The sequence below is a fragment of the Aythya ferina genome (genome assembly GCF_964211825.1).
Source record: "Aythya ferina genome assembly, chromosome: 22".
NCBI classification, from domain to species: Eukaryota; Metazoa; Chordata; class Aves; order Anseriformes; family Anatidae; genus Aythya; species Aythya ferina.
The window spans coordinates 1,873,467-1,888,545 of NC_140320.1; the positions used below are offsets into that span (position 1 = coordinate 1,873,467).

Genomic DNA, 15,079 nt, shown 5'->3' on the forward strand with positions numbered 1-15,079 from the left:
TATTCCTGAGAGCTACAAAGCCCAGCTGGAAACACCGGCTGATTGAAAGCGGTGAAGGATGCAGGAACACTTAAGAGTTTCTTGAGAGCAACATATATACGCATTCTCTTCAGGAGGGAATTTGAAACATGTTCAGGCAAAATTGTTTTTGCCATGTTTCATCTTGCCCAATTTTTTTTTTATATTTAAGGCTTTCCAGGTGTACTTCTATACCTGTATGTTAGGCAATTGCCAGGTAAAAGGGAGCTCTTTGTACTTAGTGAGCAATGTTTATGCTATGGTGCTCAATTTCTTTGTCCTATAGTTTTTTGTTTGTAGTATTAGAGGTCAATGACAACAAGGAGCCAAAAATAGTTGTTCCCCTTCTGTAGGGAGCAAACAGCTATTAAAGGCACCGAGTTGTCCACCCCCATTTCAGACGGTTTGAAAAGATCTGGACTGTTACTTAGCGCTGATCTTGTCAAACCTCCCCGGAGCTGTCAGGACACAGCAGCCGCCTGCCCAAGCCCCACGCAGCGCTCCAGAAATGCACGGGGCAGCCGCCAGCTCCCGAAGGAGCAGCAGGCAGCCGGTCCTCCTCCACCTCTGTTACGCACTGGTCTGTTCTGCTTCACAAGCTGCATCTCCTCCCCAGCACTGGGGCAAGAAGCCTGCCTCTCGGCAGCACAGCCAACCCTCCTGGCCTCCAAGGTCCAATTCCTTTGCCTCCTTCACGCCTGGCCCTTCCCACCGCCAGCTGCTGGGCTGCGATCTGACCTCACCTTGCCTATGCTCCCTGCCAGCCCCCAGCAGGGAGCTGATGAAGCGGTAAAGCCCTCTGGAAGCACAAGCCCGAGAGCCTGGCCATGCAACAATCAAACAAATCGCAGTGCCGGGACAGATCCGAATGCAGGAAAGCTAAGGTAACTGCAGATCTCTTAGTCAGAAGAATTGGAAGTCAAAATTAATAAACTCCAAAACAAGAGAATCAGGATCCGTCAGGACAGCTCCTGATGCACTGTCCCTTCATTCCAGTAATGAACAAAACAGCCAAAGCCCCAAATCCCGAAGTGCTGTATTAAGTGTCCAAACCTGAACTTCCCAACAGAGGCAGCCTTAAAGAGGCAGCAAGCTCTGCTTGCAATAGTTGCTCAGAACTGCCGAAATTCTGGGGGAATCACCACAAAGTGGGAAGCGAACATTTTCTGTTCCAACTCATTACCAGCATTACAATGACAACAGAGGGATTCTTGCTAGTAAATGAGAGTAGCTTCAGCACAGCACAGCCTACAAGCAGAGCAGCCCTGTTCTATTCCAGGTGCTAGACTCTTTTTTTTCATTTGCTTTTTGTTTGACACAGGAAAGACTTTACTGAGCATCTCCCAGCAAATGGCAGTGCTTACACTTTTAAATCCTCTATGCTTTTGCCCTTCCGTGTCCAGAACAGAGACAACTCCTTGATCTCACAACTCGGTCATCATAAAACACCAGGTTCAAAGAATTAAACATATACACCTGCTAGAAGTAACACCGCATGCCACAAGTGCAATCCTTCCGTAACGCTTAAGCTCTCTCAATACCTGGCTTCACTCCTTTGCCCGGCATCCAAAACTAGCATGTGACTGAGGCCCACCAAGAGAATAGCAAAACTTTGGGCATCCTACATCTACTCCATGCAAAAGCTGAGCAGTCACCAGCTGTAACAAAACGAGTGTAGAATACAAAAGACTCCATTTTAAAAATCTTACCTGAAATGTGGTTCAGTTTAAAGTTTTTTGGAGGCAAAAGTCTCAACACTTCAGAAATAATTTTCCTTTACAATTCTCAGGGAATAAAGCCAACCTTAGTAGAAATTGTATAACCACCTCAGGAACAACAGGGACCACTTTGTCAGAGGCAAGGAAATTACCCTGACTTTACCTTCATTTTACCATCACCTTTAACAAGGTGCTTCTTGCTCAAATCAACTATTCAGCATTATGTTGGTTTATGGAGCAGAAAATAAAAAAGTGTCTAGGGATGAAATATAGTTCGTACTAGTGAAATTGAGAAAGGAAACAGCAAAATGGTTGCAATATTCTAAAGTATTACTATTAATCACTCGATGCTTGAAAAGCATCATTTAATAGGACTTTCCTTTAAACAATGACAAGAGTCTATTTCTAAGACTAACAAGGATGCTGCAGGCAAGACGCTGGCTTGCCTTCCTCAGCTCAGGCAGGACTAACGCTACAATGACGCCTTTCAGCTTTACCCTTCAGGACACCTCTCAAACCAGAAGCCTGCAAAATAAGGCTATTCTCTCAACCAGAACTGGGCTGCAAAGAACCCAAGAGTATTTCCTTTGCAAGGCCTGTCCTGAAATGGAAATCGACACAACCGCTCCCTCTCTCCCCAGAGGGTGGGATAACCACGCAGGACAGACAAGGTCCCACAGAGCTTCTCACTTCGTAAAAGTTCACGTCTTTCACAAACTGCTGAGGATGGCAAGGACACACTCCCTGCATGCCAGTGACACAGTATTAATTTTAAGAAGTTCACAGAACGTACTAAAAGCCCAAATTTAACATAGTAGTATTTATGACCGTTTTGGAGAATACATAAAAATTGTGGGGATTTGTTTTGTTGTTTTTTTCTCCCATCGCAGTTCATTATTTTCCCCCTGTTCCAATCACCATCCATTTCTACCCTCATCAAGCAGGCCTAGATGTTGTGCTTTTGGTTACAGGCAGGAAGTGCAGTACCAAAACAAACCAGAAAAGCCCATACCAAGCTTCGACATAGTCACGTCATGTTGTTCTGTCTTTTTAATTAAAGAAACCAATCTCTGAAAACAGACGATATAGATGCAAGTTTTTGAAAGTGCTGATGCCATCTCCAGAAGCATGTCGTAGTAGGATACCCTTTCAGGGTACACAAAGGCACTTCCCTCTGTACAGCTGGTATCTGCAGTAAACAAGGCATTTTTCTGCTTACACATCTTGTTCATTTCTTCCCTAGCACTTTAAAGAGGGAAGCACCACTCACAGTATCAATGATTTCCCCTCTTAACAGTGCAGCTGTTGAATGCCAGTTTGTTTCTTTGTCCTTTAGTCTGGACAAAATGCTCTTCACACAAGATCCTTCATCCACCTCTAACTTTGCTAGCGAAAGGTCTTCCTCCTGTGTTCTCATATCTCCTCTAAACTAAAGTCCTATTGTCCCTTCTCTAACTCTTCCTCTGACAGCCTTCTCAACATCCTCCACTCCAAACTCATCCCACATTTCACTTGTTTTCGCACCTCCCCTTCCTTTGCCTTCCCTGTCATGTTCCCGCTCTACTCTGCGCTGGTGCAACCTCACCTCGAGTACTGTGTGCAGTTCTGGGCACCACAGTATAAAAAGGACATGAAACTGTTGGAGAGTGTCCAGAGGAGGGCTACGAAGATGGTGAAAGGCCTGGAGGGGAAGACATACGAAGAACGGCTGAGGTCACTGGGCCTGTTCAGCCTGGAGAAGAGGAGGCTGAGGGGAGACCTCATCACAGTCTACAACTTCCTCGTAAGGGGGTGTCAAGAGGCAGGAGACCTTTTCTCCATTAACACCAGTGACAGGACCCGCGGGAACGGGGTTAAGCTGAGGCAGGGGAAATTTAGGCTTGACATCAGGAGGGAGTTCTTCACAGAGAGGGTGGTTGCACACTGGAACAGGCTCCCCAGGGAAGTGGTCACTGCACCGAGCCTGTCTGAATTTAAGAAGAGATTGGACTGTGCACTTAGTCACATGGTCTGAACTTTTGGGTAGACCTGTGCGGTGTCAAGAGTTGGACTTGATGATCCTTAAGGGTCCCTTCCAACTCAGGATATTCTATGATTCTATACTCCATCCCCCAAGCACTTCTGAAAGCCCTGCACCATTAAACTTCACAGCTGTAAGATTCATATGGTCTAGCAGCGTTTACTGACAGTCAAGAACCTGTTTACGAACTTTCAGAACCACTTCCATTGCATCACATCCACAAAACTAAAGCTTCAGGTGAAGTTTCTACAGAAAAGATTCTGTGCTCCGGAACTGTCTGCTTGACACAAAGCCTCCCACTGAAGCAGTAATTATAATGCTCTCTTGATGTTTCACCAAGAAAAACTTGAGATGACAAGTACTTTCCCCAAGAGCTCAAAGAAATCACTCTCTGTACTTCAGCATGGTAGTAATCATGCCAGAATATACGTGGGGAAAAAGAAAAAACATCACTCCACAGAAGTTTTCGAGTTTAAAATCTCTACTAACCAACTACGCACAGAATCAGGTTCATCACATTTATCAAGTTCTAAGTATTACCTAAAGCCAGGCATGGCACAAGATGACATTCTGCGGTCTTTCCCATAAAATCCTCCCTTCATAACTCAATCCAGATATATGACTTGGCCTGCTATTCTGGCAAAGCTTTGAAGTGTGCAAGAGATGCTTTATACTAATAAAGCATAGAAGAAAAAGGAAAGTCAAAACAGTCACCATTTATCCTCTTAAGAAAGAGAGGGTTAAAAACCTTCCCTTTCAGCCTAACAGGATAGAATAGGAAAATTCACCTCGACAGATGTAAATCTTTAAAAAAGTGGCAGGGGGAATGCCCACTGACTTTTCTTGGCAAGGTCCACAGTCACAAAAGTCATTCAGGACTGCACTTAAACAGTCACAACAACAATACCACCTAATTTACTGCTCCCCTACGTTCCAGACTGTCCTTCTTCCTGCTCTAAATATAATCAACAAAACACGGTTTAAATCATTTGTAAATAAATGTGGAAGTCCTCCCCCATCTGTGGCTTAATTGGTGACTCATTTCGCAGCATTGCTAAAGGATTTGTGCTCTCTTCCCTTCTTCCTCCTGCTAAATTCATCGCTACATTCTGCTGCTTTGCCATTAAGCTTTACCATGCAAGCATGTCTCTCCCTCATCTGTTACCATAGCAGCCACAAGTAACAGAATGCACCGTTAACAAAAGATTATTCCCCCCTCCTTTAATTTATTTATATGCAAGTAACCCACTGAGAGTTGACAATAGCGATGACTTCACGTTCACACTAGAGGAAGAGAGATTTTTACTTCATTTTTTTCCACGTATGTGCTACCAAAAATAATTAAGATTCCTCTGGAGGAGAAAAAAAAAAAAAAAACACGCTCAGCTTCTTAGGATTAACAAAATGCAGTAGCAGATTTGGAGAGGATGCTGATTTGGAATTAAAGCTGCGGGGGGGCGGGGGAAGCGAGAGGCTTAACACAAACACTGCTGGAGTAGCGCTCTCTGGAAAGATTGCCACTTCTGCCAACACAACTATTAGAAGCAATCAGTGGCTGAACCCGGTTCTATGCACTCAGAGGTAACACAAGTTAAGAAAAATGGAGAGCAGGCTAACTAGAGATAGGCTTTTAAATAAGGCCTTTTGAAAGTAAAAGGTCACCGCTTCTGATGGTTGGTTACACACACAGGCCCAATTCAACTGTTGAAATGTTAAAATCCATTACAAACTACTCGAGCAAAATAAGTTTGCATATTGCTTCTGAAAGACAGCCCGCTAAAATAAATTATATCCTAGGTCAGGCATTCGGCACTGCGTGAGAGCAGCAAGGCCACTCGGGAGAGCCCTGTGAGGTGAGGGGCACGGCCCCTAAGATGGCGGCCACGGCCAGCCCAGACCTGGGCCCCAGCTGGGCTGCTTGGGGCTCAGCAGTGCCTCAAGGCCCGGACAGGCGGACATCTGACTTTCTGAGGCTAAAAACCGCTTTTTCTATTCACTCCTCCCACCCCCCTTGCTCTTACTGAACAGACGGGCCCAGCAGCCCTTCCCACATCACAGTCACATTTGATCTCTCTCAATGCTTTGCAGAGATAGATGTGGATTTTAACCACAGCAAACTCGGTTAGAAAATTCTCTTCACTCTGCCACAGTCAAAATGAACAAACTGCAGAATTTTCAAGAGTTCTGGTCAACGTGCCTTAACCTCCTATGCCCAGAAGATCTGGGATCTCACAAACTGCTCCAAAGCATCTGCAGAATTTTCCAACACTTGGAGTCCAAAGCTGAAATAAGAATTCATTGTACTTTCCAGGCATGCCAGCCGCTTAAGACAAAACTTCTACTCAATAGAAATATCTTGTGCAGCCTTTAATTCAGTCATTTTTGCAACTCGTGACATATTAAACAATTTATAAATTCACCAACACTATAAAAATCACAACAGAACATTTAGCAATGTTTAATACAAACGTATTCATTGTTTGTGGTTCTTCTAAGACTGCTATGTAGTCCTAGACACCATTATCCAGACACACGAAGAATTAAGTCTTCAACTGGTTTAGCTCCACCAAAAATCCACCAAAAAGGAATAATAGGACCAACCTGTGAAATTCACTGGTTCAGTTATCTTTACAGACTGGAAGGAGGAGCACACCTTCACAGACATTTGGTTTACATTAAATAATAACCTAGCTATGCTTTTTGGACTGACAAGGCATGTGAATGCAGTGACTGGGAGATATTAATTCACAATGCTCTGGTTTGGGAGCATGTTTGCTTGTTTCCTTCAGGTGTCCCATCTACTGTGCTGTTATTCAGTATAAATTGAGGATAAGGGAAGAGCACCACAGTCAGCTGAACTCCGTGTCATTCCCTGCCCCTCTTACTACCTTTTAGTCATACTGCATCCCACTGCTACTGTGCTTCTCTTCAGTGGAAAGAAAGATGGGATTTAACCACTGGGAAACAATAAAGAAAGAAAAATTACACAAGAAAACAGTTAATCTGGATTGTAAATAAAAAACAGGCTCAATTAATACCCATATCTTTATGAAATGCGCCAGCATGCTTGCAGCCTGACTCTACAGAGTACCTCCTTCAAACGGTCTCAGCTGCCGTGAAACTGGGAACAAATTGCATCAATGTTCTGAATACGTAATATTTCTTGAAACACGGTACAATAAATGCTGATTATTCTCAATGCAATCTATATTTCTACTGCATAATTACACTACGTCCCAAAACAACAGATAATGGCACAAGGGTAAGGAAATACATGGAAGCTTCATTAGAATTAAAGACGTAGCAAAACATCAGAGTGCGGAGACCTTGCATGCCATTGCCGGCACGTTTTTACCAATGTACCTAGCATCACCAAAGAGCAGCAGCTTCAACTTCCAATTAAGGATGTGATCTTCAACCCAACGAATTACAGGCAGGCCTCAAAGCTATGTGAAAAAGTCATTTTGAAATGCTTGGTTTCCAAAATCCAAGCATCATATTTCTACCTAAGGATCTTTTGACATTACACAAATGAACCTTATAATTCCTTTCCTTGCCTTCCTGGTTTTGATTTTTTTTTTCTGGCCAATCCCCCCCATTACCCCATCCTTTTTTACAGGTCAAGATATCAACTCACAAAAAGGCTGCCCAAAACCAAATAGCCATTCAACAGTATGTTCAGGACTATAACACACAACTGACTCCCAGCCTCAAGTTTTAATTGACAGAAATATACTTTTTGGAGACTATGTTTTGTTGGCGTATTTTGTAGATTAAGTTTCTGAGGCACACAGCACTTTTAGTCATTTCTGTGTTTAAAAACAGATGGCCTTCATGAAAGGAATACACATCTTGCATACAAAAGCATTTAGGGCTGTTACCCTTTATTAGTACTGTTTAACTGAAGTTTAACAGCATGTTCAGGACCTTACAATTTAAGCTTCAGGGGGAAACAAGCCACACTGGTGATGACCTTTCCACCTTAGTCCCCACAGATTTCTGATACTACTTTTCTATTTATTTTCCAGCTACTGCATACAAGATGGTTACTTCCAGAAGTCTGAGTTAACAGAGAGCAATGGATTGAGACTTCATTAGGGAGAGCCTTTCTATGAGAGTAGAAAACACATTCCAATCCCTGCGCTAAGGTCATAACTGCAGTTTTACAAATTACGTACTTTGCAGAAGACCAAGATAAAACATAGATGAAAGTCAGAATCTCAAGCACAAGGAAAGACGCAATTTAAAAACAAATACAATGAAAAGACTTCGGAAAGAAGAGATTACGTACACCTGTCTTCTGCAGCTTAACCAACATAGATTTTTGTTGCTGTTAAATCACCTTAAAATTTGGAGCTGCATCACCCAGCTAAGCAGCATTCAAACGATTATAATCTATTTTACAATTAAGTAGGTTTTCTCGAGCTTCTTATACAGGCAGCACACAGATAGCACAGCGTTAGTTGAAAGCATTATCTAATGAAGAATGGCAGGGACGGCTTGCACACAAAGACACAGCCTGCAGGGTGTCCATCACTGGGACCAGTACAACCGAAGTGTAAGGCCATGGTGCAGAGGGAGAGCACTACTGAGAAAAAGGGAGCAGCTTACCAAATTACTTTCCTTCCCCAGCCTAACCATTTTTCTTCTCTTTCATACCACACATCTGACTTTCCAAAACTCTGGCAATTTGGCCCACAAACCTCAGCAACGATTTCTCCATCCAAAGCTGGCACACACGTCGCTGCAGCTGCTCTAGCATCAGGTGCACCCAGCGCAGGAGTGCCCAGCCTGTGGCTTGCAGGACACAGGCACCTTAGTGCACATACACTGTTTTCAAAACATGACTGGTAACAGTGTAGAGAGTGACACTGACAGAGACTCAAAAATAAAGTACTAGTAAGATTATTATATATTATCCATATGTTCATGTAAAGTCATTTATAGACATCACTTAATACAAAAGCAAAGTTCTTCCAATCCCATGAGGTAATTTCCAAGCTTTAATTGCAAGCTGACATCTGAATGTACGTATCCCGACTTGCAAAAGCCTTGCACATCCAACAGAACTGAAAGCACTAAGCATGGTAACTGCTGTTTCACACATCAGACGATTTTCACAAAAACACCAAATGCAAGCATCCAACTGGAACAGTTTAGGCAGTATGTCCAGGCCCTTTAAATTATATTACTTGTTAGCGTGTAACTTTGTGTTGGATACAGCAGCTAATCAGGCACAAATCACATTTTACTTCTAAATGTCCTACTTGGACCGTTTCCCTGCTTTGAACACCATCACTCATGTGGTTTCAGTTACAGCGTGCATCAGTGCACTGAACTAAATGAGTATTAATAAGCAATGAAACACAGAACACTGTCCCACTAGAGTAATGCTTTGGTTGTTTCTCTGGTTTGGACTCCAGTTGATTTTCTCTATTTTCATCACTGCACTCAATATGAACGAGTTAAAATGTATGTTAGCAGCAATCAATCTGAGAAGGATCTTTCCAATCACCAAACATTCAAGTTACCACATTGGTAATTTCATCAAAACTAAAATAACCACCCATAACAAACTTATCTGTGATTAGTTCTGGAGCTTCATTTTCCTTGCCCCTATTTTTCCATGTGGATGCATTGTCCTATCTGCAGGGCACAGGTATGAAAGACTAGTATTTAAATTCAGTACTAAAACTAAAGAACAAGATGCTGAGAGAGAGCAAAGAACCGACTTACGCTGGGGAGCAAATCTCTAACCTTTCTTTGGTAAAAGTTCACTGAAACAAGTCAAGTACTCAAAATTACAGAGACCTCGATTAAATTTCAATGTTTCAGTTGAAAGTCACTGCCAAGATAACTTAACTCCAGGATAGCACTTGGCAGACAATGTCTGAAAACAAAGATGCTGCTGCAAAGTTGAATAAATTTTAAATATCAACCTGGGACTAAAAAAAGGACTGATTTGCAAGCCTAGAAATTTATTTTTCAGGAGGGAAATTCCTATCCTTTGTTTAGATTTCCCTTTGGAACTGTCTGCAGTTACTACTGTCCCCATTATTTAATTCTGAGTATCAAATATACAACATATGAATTAAAAATACTCCCCGAAGAAAATTGGTTTTATTATTTCCTGTTGTGTATCTTCTGGATAACCAATTTCTCTAACAGCTCAATTAGAGAAAGCCTTTGAAAGGACAAATAAATTTGGCATGATTAGTTTGCCAGTAATGACGATGCTTTCATATTTGCTGTAGCTTTTAAACACAGAAAGTGTGCCATATAGAAATCATAAAAGCTGTGCTGCTCAGACTTTCTATTTGAACTAAAGCAGGGAAACATCTTATTTCTAAGCCTCCAGGCCCCATTTGCCAAGATACGCTTGCTTTTATGAGCAGATGAAAGTCTGTATATTTCCATGCATTACCCATTGAATTGAACACAGAGAAGGGGTTCGTTATACGCATGTGTGCGCCCAACAAAAAGGAGGCAAGGTGCGAAGATCTCATCTGCAGCAAGTGATAGAGGTCAGTGAAAGAAAAGGAATTCTGTGCAATAAACCAAAATGACTGCAAGTCCCTGAACAAATATATTTGCAGCTGGAATAATCATGTGATCAAACTCGTAATTCCTTCTCTGCCCAAACAGCGGAGTTTATCTTGCTATTACCAACAGCAGCTGGAGGACAGCCAGGAAAGAAAGGAAATGTACATATTTTCTTTTTCCAGGCAATAATTTGAAATTATTTTCTATTAGTTCTGTGTGCCTGGTGCTTCTTTATGGTCTATTAAGTTAAGTTTTCCTAAAGCCTTCAATGGAAGCATAAATGAATGCTCAATTGTATAGCAATACTGAGAATTCTCCCCTCAATATATGTTCTTCTTCTCTTTTTTCTGTAATTGAGGCAATCACTTCATGCTGACATACCATAAAGTGCCACCCTTGTTTTGATCTAGCATCCCCACTGCAATATTTATGGAACGTGGATCACAATTACAATGTGCTAAACAAAAGTATGTCTCCAGTGGGATCAGAAAGTTCACATTTCTAATGTATTTGCTTCAGGGCATATATTAATTCTACCTTACCAAAAACTTTTCGATGCCAGGATTTGTTCAACATTAATATAAGGTGAAAAATTCTAAACCATCAAAAACACTGACATAAAATGGACTATAACAGCTACTTCCACACAGTCACATATTTGGTAAATTTAATATGATATGATGCAACTGCAGTGAAACCTAAAGACACAGCAGCCTTCAGGATCCAGCTCTAAGGAGAGCTAGTGCAATGTGCTGGCTCTGCTACCCACTTCCATTTGTGCTTGCCAAATGCATGGGGCCAATTCAGAACAGCATTACACGTAAGGTAGGGCTGTTCTCAAAGGAATTCAAAGAGACAAGCATGCTCTTTTGCAATTCAATAAACCACTTTTTCTCACGCTCAAGTAGTGACCTCTTAGATACACAAGTTGCTGAAGAGAAGGTGCAGCCAAAATCCAGGGTTTGTCAGATAAAATAATCTACATTTAAAGAGGCATGGCCAGACAATGTAGGCTTCAAAATTTGGCTTGTTTAAAGGGGTACAGGGGAACTACTGCTGTGGCCTAGACTTCAGCATAACTAAAGCACAGGGACAGACCAGCCTCCAAGGCTCAACAAAACCTCCAACAGTTTTTCAGCACCTACTGAGTGTACTTACACATAATGCTGCACGGCGACGTATCAGGGTCATACCATACAGATACGGCATTTGCACCACTATATGGCTGTATCTACTCCTGGTCACCTACCAGATGAATTCTTGAATAACTGGAATTGGGCCTCAGATCAAAAGTATTTGCCCAGATCTAATGCTGAATTACAAGTGCCTTTAGGGAAATTCATTCTGCCTGTCTGTGAAGTGGGACTATCTGTATTTGTCACATCTGCAAAGAGCTTCACAATCCATGTCTGAGCAGCACAATGTGAGACTCAAGCGCTCTTCACTACAGGTGTCATAACAGCAGACAGCACAGCTTGCGGCTTTGCTGGGGAGGAAGGAGCGAGCTTTGACTTCCCTAGGAAAGCGAAAGTTTGCAGAAGAGAGAACAATGTTCAAGGATATGTGCAGCAGGAGGGGATAACCTTGAATGCTTGCTATTGCAAAAGATGGGAGGAGAAAGCCATCTTCAATTTGCAGGCAAAGAGCAAGGGTCACAGAAAGCAGCAAAAGGTCCGCACGGTGGAGTCACCAACACAGCATGGTTGTAATCTAAATTGTCTCAACTCCGTACACTAGGTATGGATGGTCCTTTGAAAGATGTGCCTGCTCAGCTTGCTTCCCAAACAAAAATAAATGTTGATTTTTTTTATTTTTGTTTTTAAATAACTATCTTCATAAAGTCTTTTCTATGTAGTTAAGCTAAAAACAGAAAAGGGGAAGAACTACCAGGTTTTTGTTGTTGTTTTGTTTGTTTTTACTTTTTTTTTTTTTAAAGAAAGAAATTTAAATCTCAAAACACTGACAAAAATGAATAACCAAGCTGCAAAGCAAGCATGGAAAGAGATGCCCTTTACTTCTAGAAGTGCAGAGGAACAGGTTAAAATTCACAAAATTCATTGATATTCTGTATCACATGTTATTTCAGCTCAGCACATGCTTTAAGTTAAATCCAGTAGTTCCCGTGACATCAGTGGGGCTGCTTGTGTTGAGAGCTCAGCAAGTGTCAGAACACTGTCCTAAATCAAGTGCATCTGCAATTTCAATGAACAGTGTGTATGAAACAAATTGTTGCTGAAACATTTGGTTTTCGGCACCTTCAGAAGTGCGAAGGCTTGTAAATAAAGCTGTACCAAAACCCACTTAGTGCCCTTCAGAGCCCTCCCTGTCTGGTGTCACCACTGTAGCTCAGAAGAACCCAACCTCACATGCAGTGGCTGGCTAGCTTCTCTTTGGCTGCAGATGTGCTACACAAAGGATCTATAAAAATGTATTTTAAAAACTAGATGATCAAATAATTTTACCTAGACACAGCAAAGTCGTTTATTAGTAAAGGAAAGAAAACAGGAAAAAGAAAAAAAATGGTTAAATAAACCTATGTCACCAAGTGTGCTGCTTAACAGGCTCGGGAGCAAAGCAAGTGTCTCATCAAAACATCCAAAGGATTTAAGTCTTTTCTTCTGCTTTTTCCTCCCTGTAAGTGCAATCGAAAACAACTTGTAAGAGAACATTTAATTTTCACAGTGCAAGAAGGAAAAGGGACTTGGAACGAACCTGTCTCACCTCCTCTGCCCCTGCACTTGATTTTGCTGAAAATATCAGCAATCTTCAGTCCCAGTCTTTCATGGTTTTAATGTGATGGAGACCATCTCTTAAAACTATTTATTTGAAAATGTTACAAAATTCTTTAAGTTTCTGAGCAACTTCTGCCCTGCTAAAGTAGAGAAAAACGTTACTTAAATCAGAGTAACTGTCTGTATCCACTTGCTAACATTGGGAAGGAGATGGAGAGGGGGTTTTTCTTACTAACCTGCGATAAAATGCAAGTTAATCAAAAAAGCTTTACAATAAGCACACATTGGTTTTTAGAGACAACATATTGCTTGAACACCCGCAGTCACAAAACCATTCATTCAGCCAGTTCATTACAAAACTCCCTCCTTGATCAGGTTCTGAGAGATGTTATTTAGGACATTCCAGCTCAAATGAAAGCACTGTCTTTCTAAGGCCACAGGTTAACTGGTACTTCCTTGAAAAACACAATCAAAGCTAACTACCTTTCCAAAGCACCACATTAACATCAGTCGCTGGCACAGAGATGAATTCATTTGTTTCATCAACAACCTTCAGCCAGGGAACTTCTTCCACCGTTTCATTTCAAGCCCTGCCATGCTCATTCCATTAAGTTCCCAAAACTGCACATCACAAGCTGTAAGGTGAAAGATGTTCTTCAAACGAAAGAAAAAATGTATTTAAAAGCAGTGTGAAAGAGCGGTGCTTTACCAGTTCAAAAAGGAAACACAGCCAGCTATCATCAACAATCAACTTCAGTCATCCACCCAAACGAAAATTTATTTTTTAAAAATACCACCAAAAGGCAGAGAGCTGTAACCCCCTGGGGAATAAATAAATAAATTACTATTTACATTGTCTTACTCAGCATACCAAAGACCTAGCTGTTAGCAAATCCCCGTTTGTAAGGGGAGCATTCCTCTCTAAGACTACAGGGGGGTGGAATTCCCTCTCAAGGTTTTCCTGTGTTGACCCCAATTACAGCACTGGGGAAATCCTTTAACTACCACATGGTTGCTGACTTCCGTGTTGGTTTTTGCGAGATAATGCCTGCTTCATCAGAAACATTGAACAATTTTAAGTCAGCAGGAGCCCAGCTACCACTGCTGCAGGAAGATACACGCAAAATGAAACACAATCCTCCCTGAAGCTAACATTAATGCTCCTGATACCACTGCTGGTTCCGTTCTTAATGCTGCGGCTTTGGCTGCAACTCCATCGTGGGACTTCTCAACACAGCCTGGCTGCACTGAGCACCTCTATGGCCACGCTCCTCACCTGGAGCACAGCTGGGGTAAGGAGGGACAGCGCGTGCGAAGGGTCTGGCAGGCCTGAGGGACAGCAAGAGGCATTGAGAAGATGATAATCTCTTGCTGCAGCTGAACGAGCTTGGTGGCTCACAGCTTAATGCGCTAACTAAACCCTGTGCGAGAGGAGGAGTTTGTTGCGTGACAGGAGAGCTGGGTGCCAGCTATGCCCGAGTGCAGTTACCGTCACAGCCCCGTGCTGCAGCGAACCTGCGGGAGGAAAAGTTCAGAATTCCCTCTGCTGGCAATGAGAGCCCAACGCCCGGTGAGCCTACCGAAGGCACAGATGCAAGGCCAGGCCTCGCGGCACCAAGTGGCTTTACGCTGTACTTGTACGGAGTGCTGCGGTGCCACAGCGGTATGGAATGAACCGGTGAGAGGCATTTTGTAAAACAAAACAAAAAAAACTATTAATCATCTACTACAGGTTTTTAAAATAAGAGTAAGGCTACCCAGAAGGATAAATAAATAAATAAATAAAATACAAATTTTCACAGATGCAGAAGAAATGAAACAGATGGTCACTCTTAGGGAAGAGTGTACTCGTGCTGAACAAGCATAAACGTGGGCTCGGTCAGTAACTTTTCAGCTGTCAGGAACAGCAGGGATAAGAACGACTTACTCAAAGACTCAGTCCTCTAACCCTATCCCTAAAGATGTATAATGCCCAATCTATTATTGACAAAATAAGAATTACAGGTACCCACTATTGCCAAAACACAATTAAACACCAGTTACCTTGG

The 15,079-nt window shown here is 42.2% G+C and overlaps 1 protein-coding gene across 4 annotated transcripts in view; it reads right to left on the bottom strand.

Annotated features, from left to right (window-relative positions):
• ARHGAP32 (Rho GTPase activating protein 32) overlaps positions 1 to 15,079 on the bottom strand; it is a 265,176-nt gene that overhangs the window by 230,941 nt on the left and 19,156 nt on the right. The window contains exon 1 of one of the 4 annotated variants that reach the window (XM_084495630.1): positions 4,297 to 4,314. The exons of the other annotated variants lie outside the window; for them this stretch is intronic. Coding sequence (XP_084351756.1) covers positions 4,297 to 4,310 — 14 coding nt within the window. The 5' untranslated portion in view covers positions 4,311 to 4,314. Of the gene's footprint in view, positions 1 to 4,296; positions 4,315 to 15,079 lie in introns of those variants that run through there. 4 annotated transcript variants of the gene reach the window in all.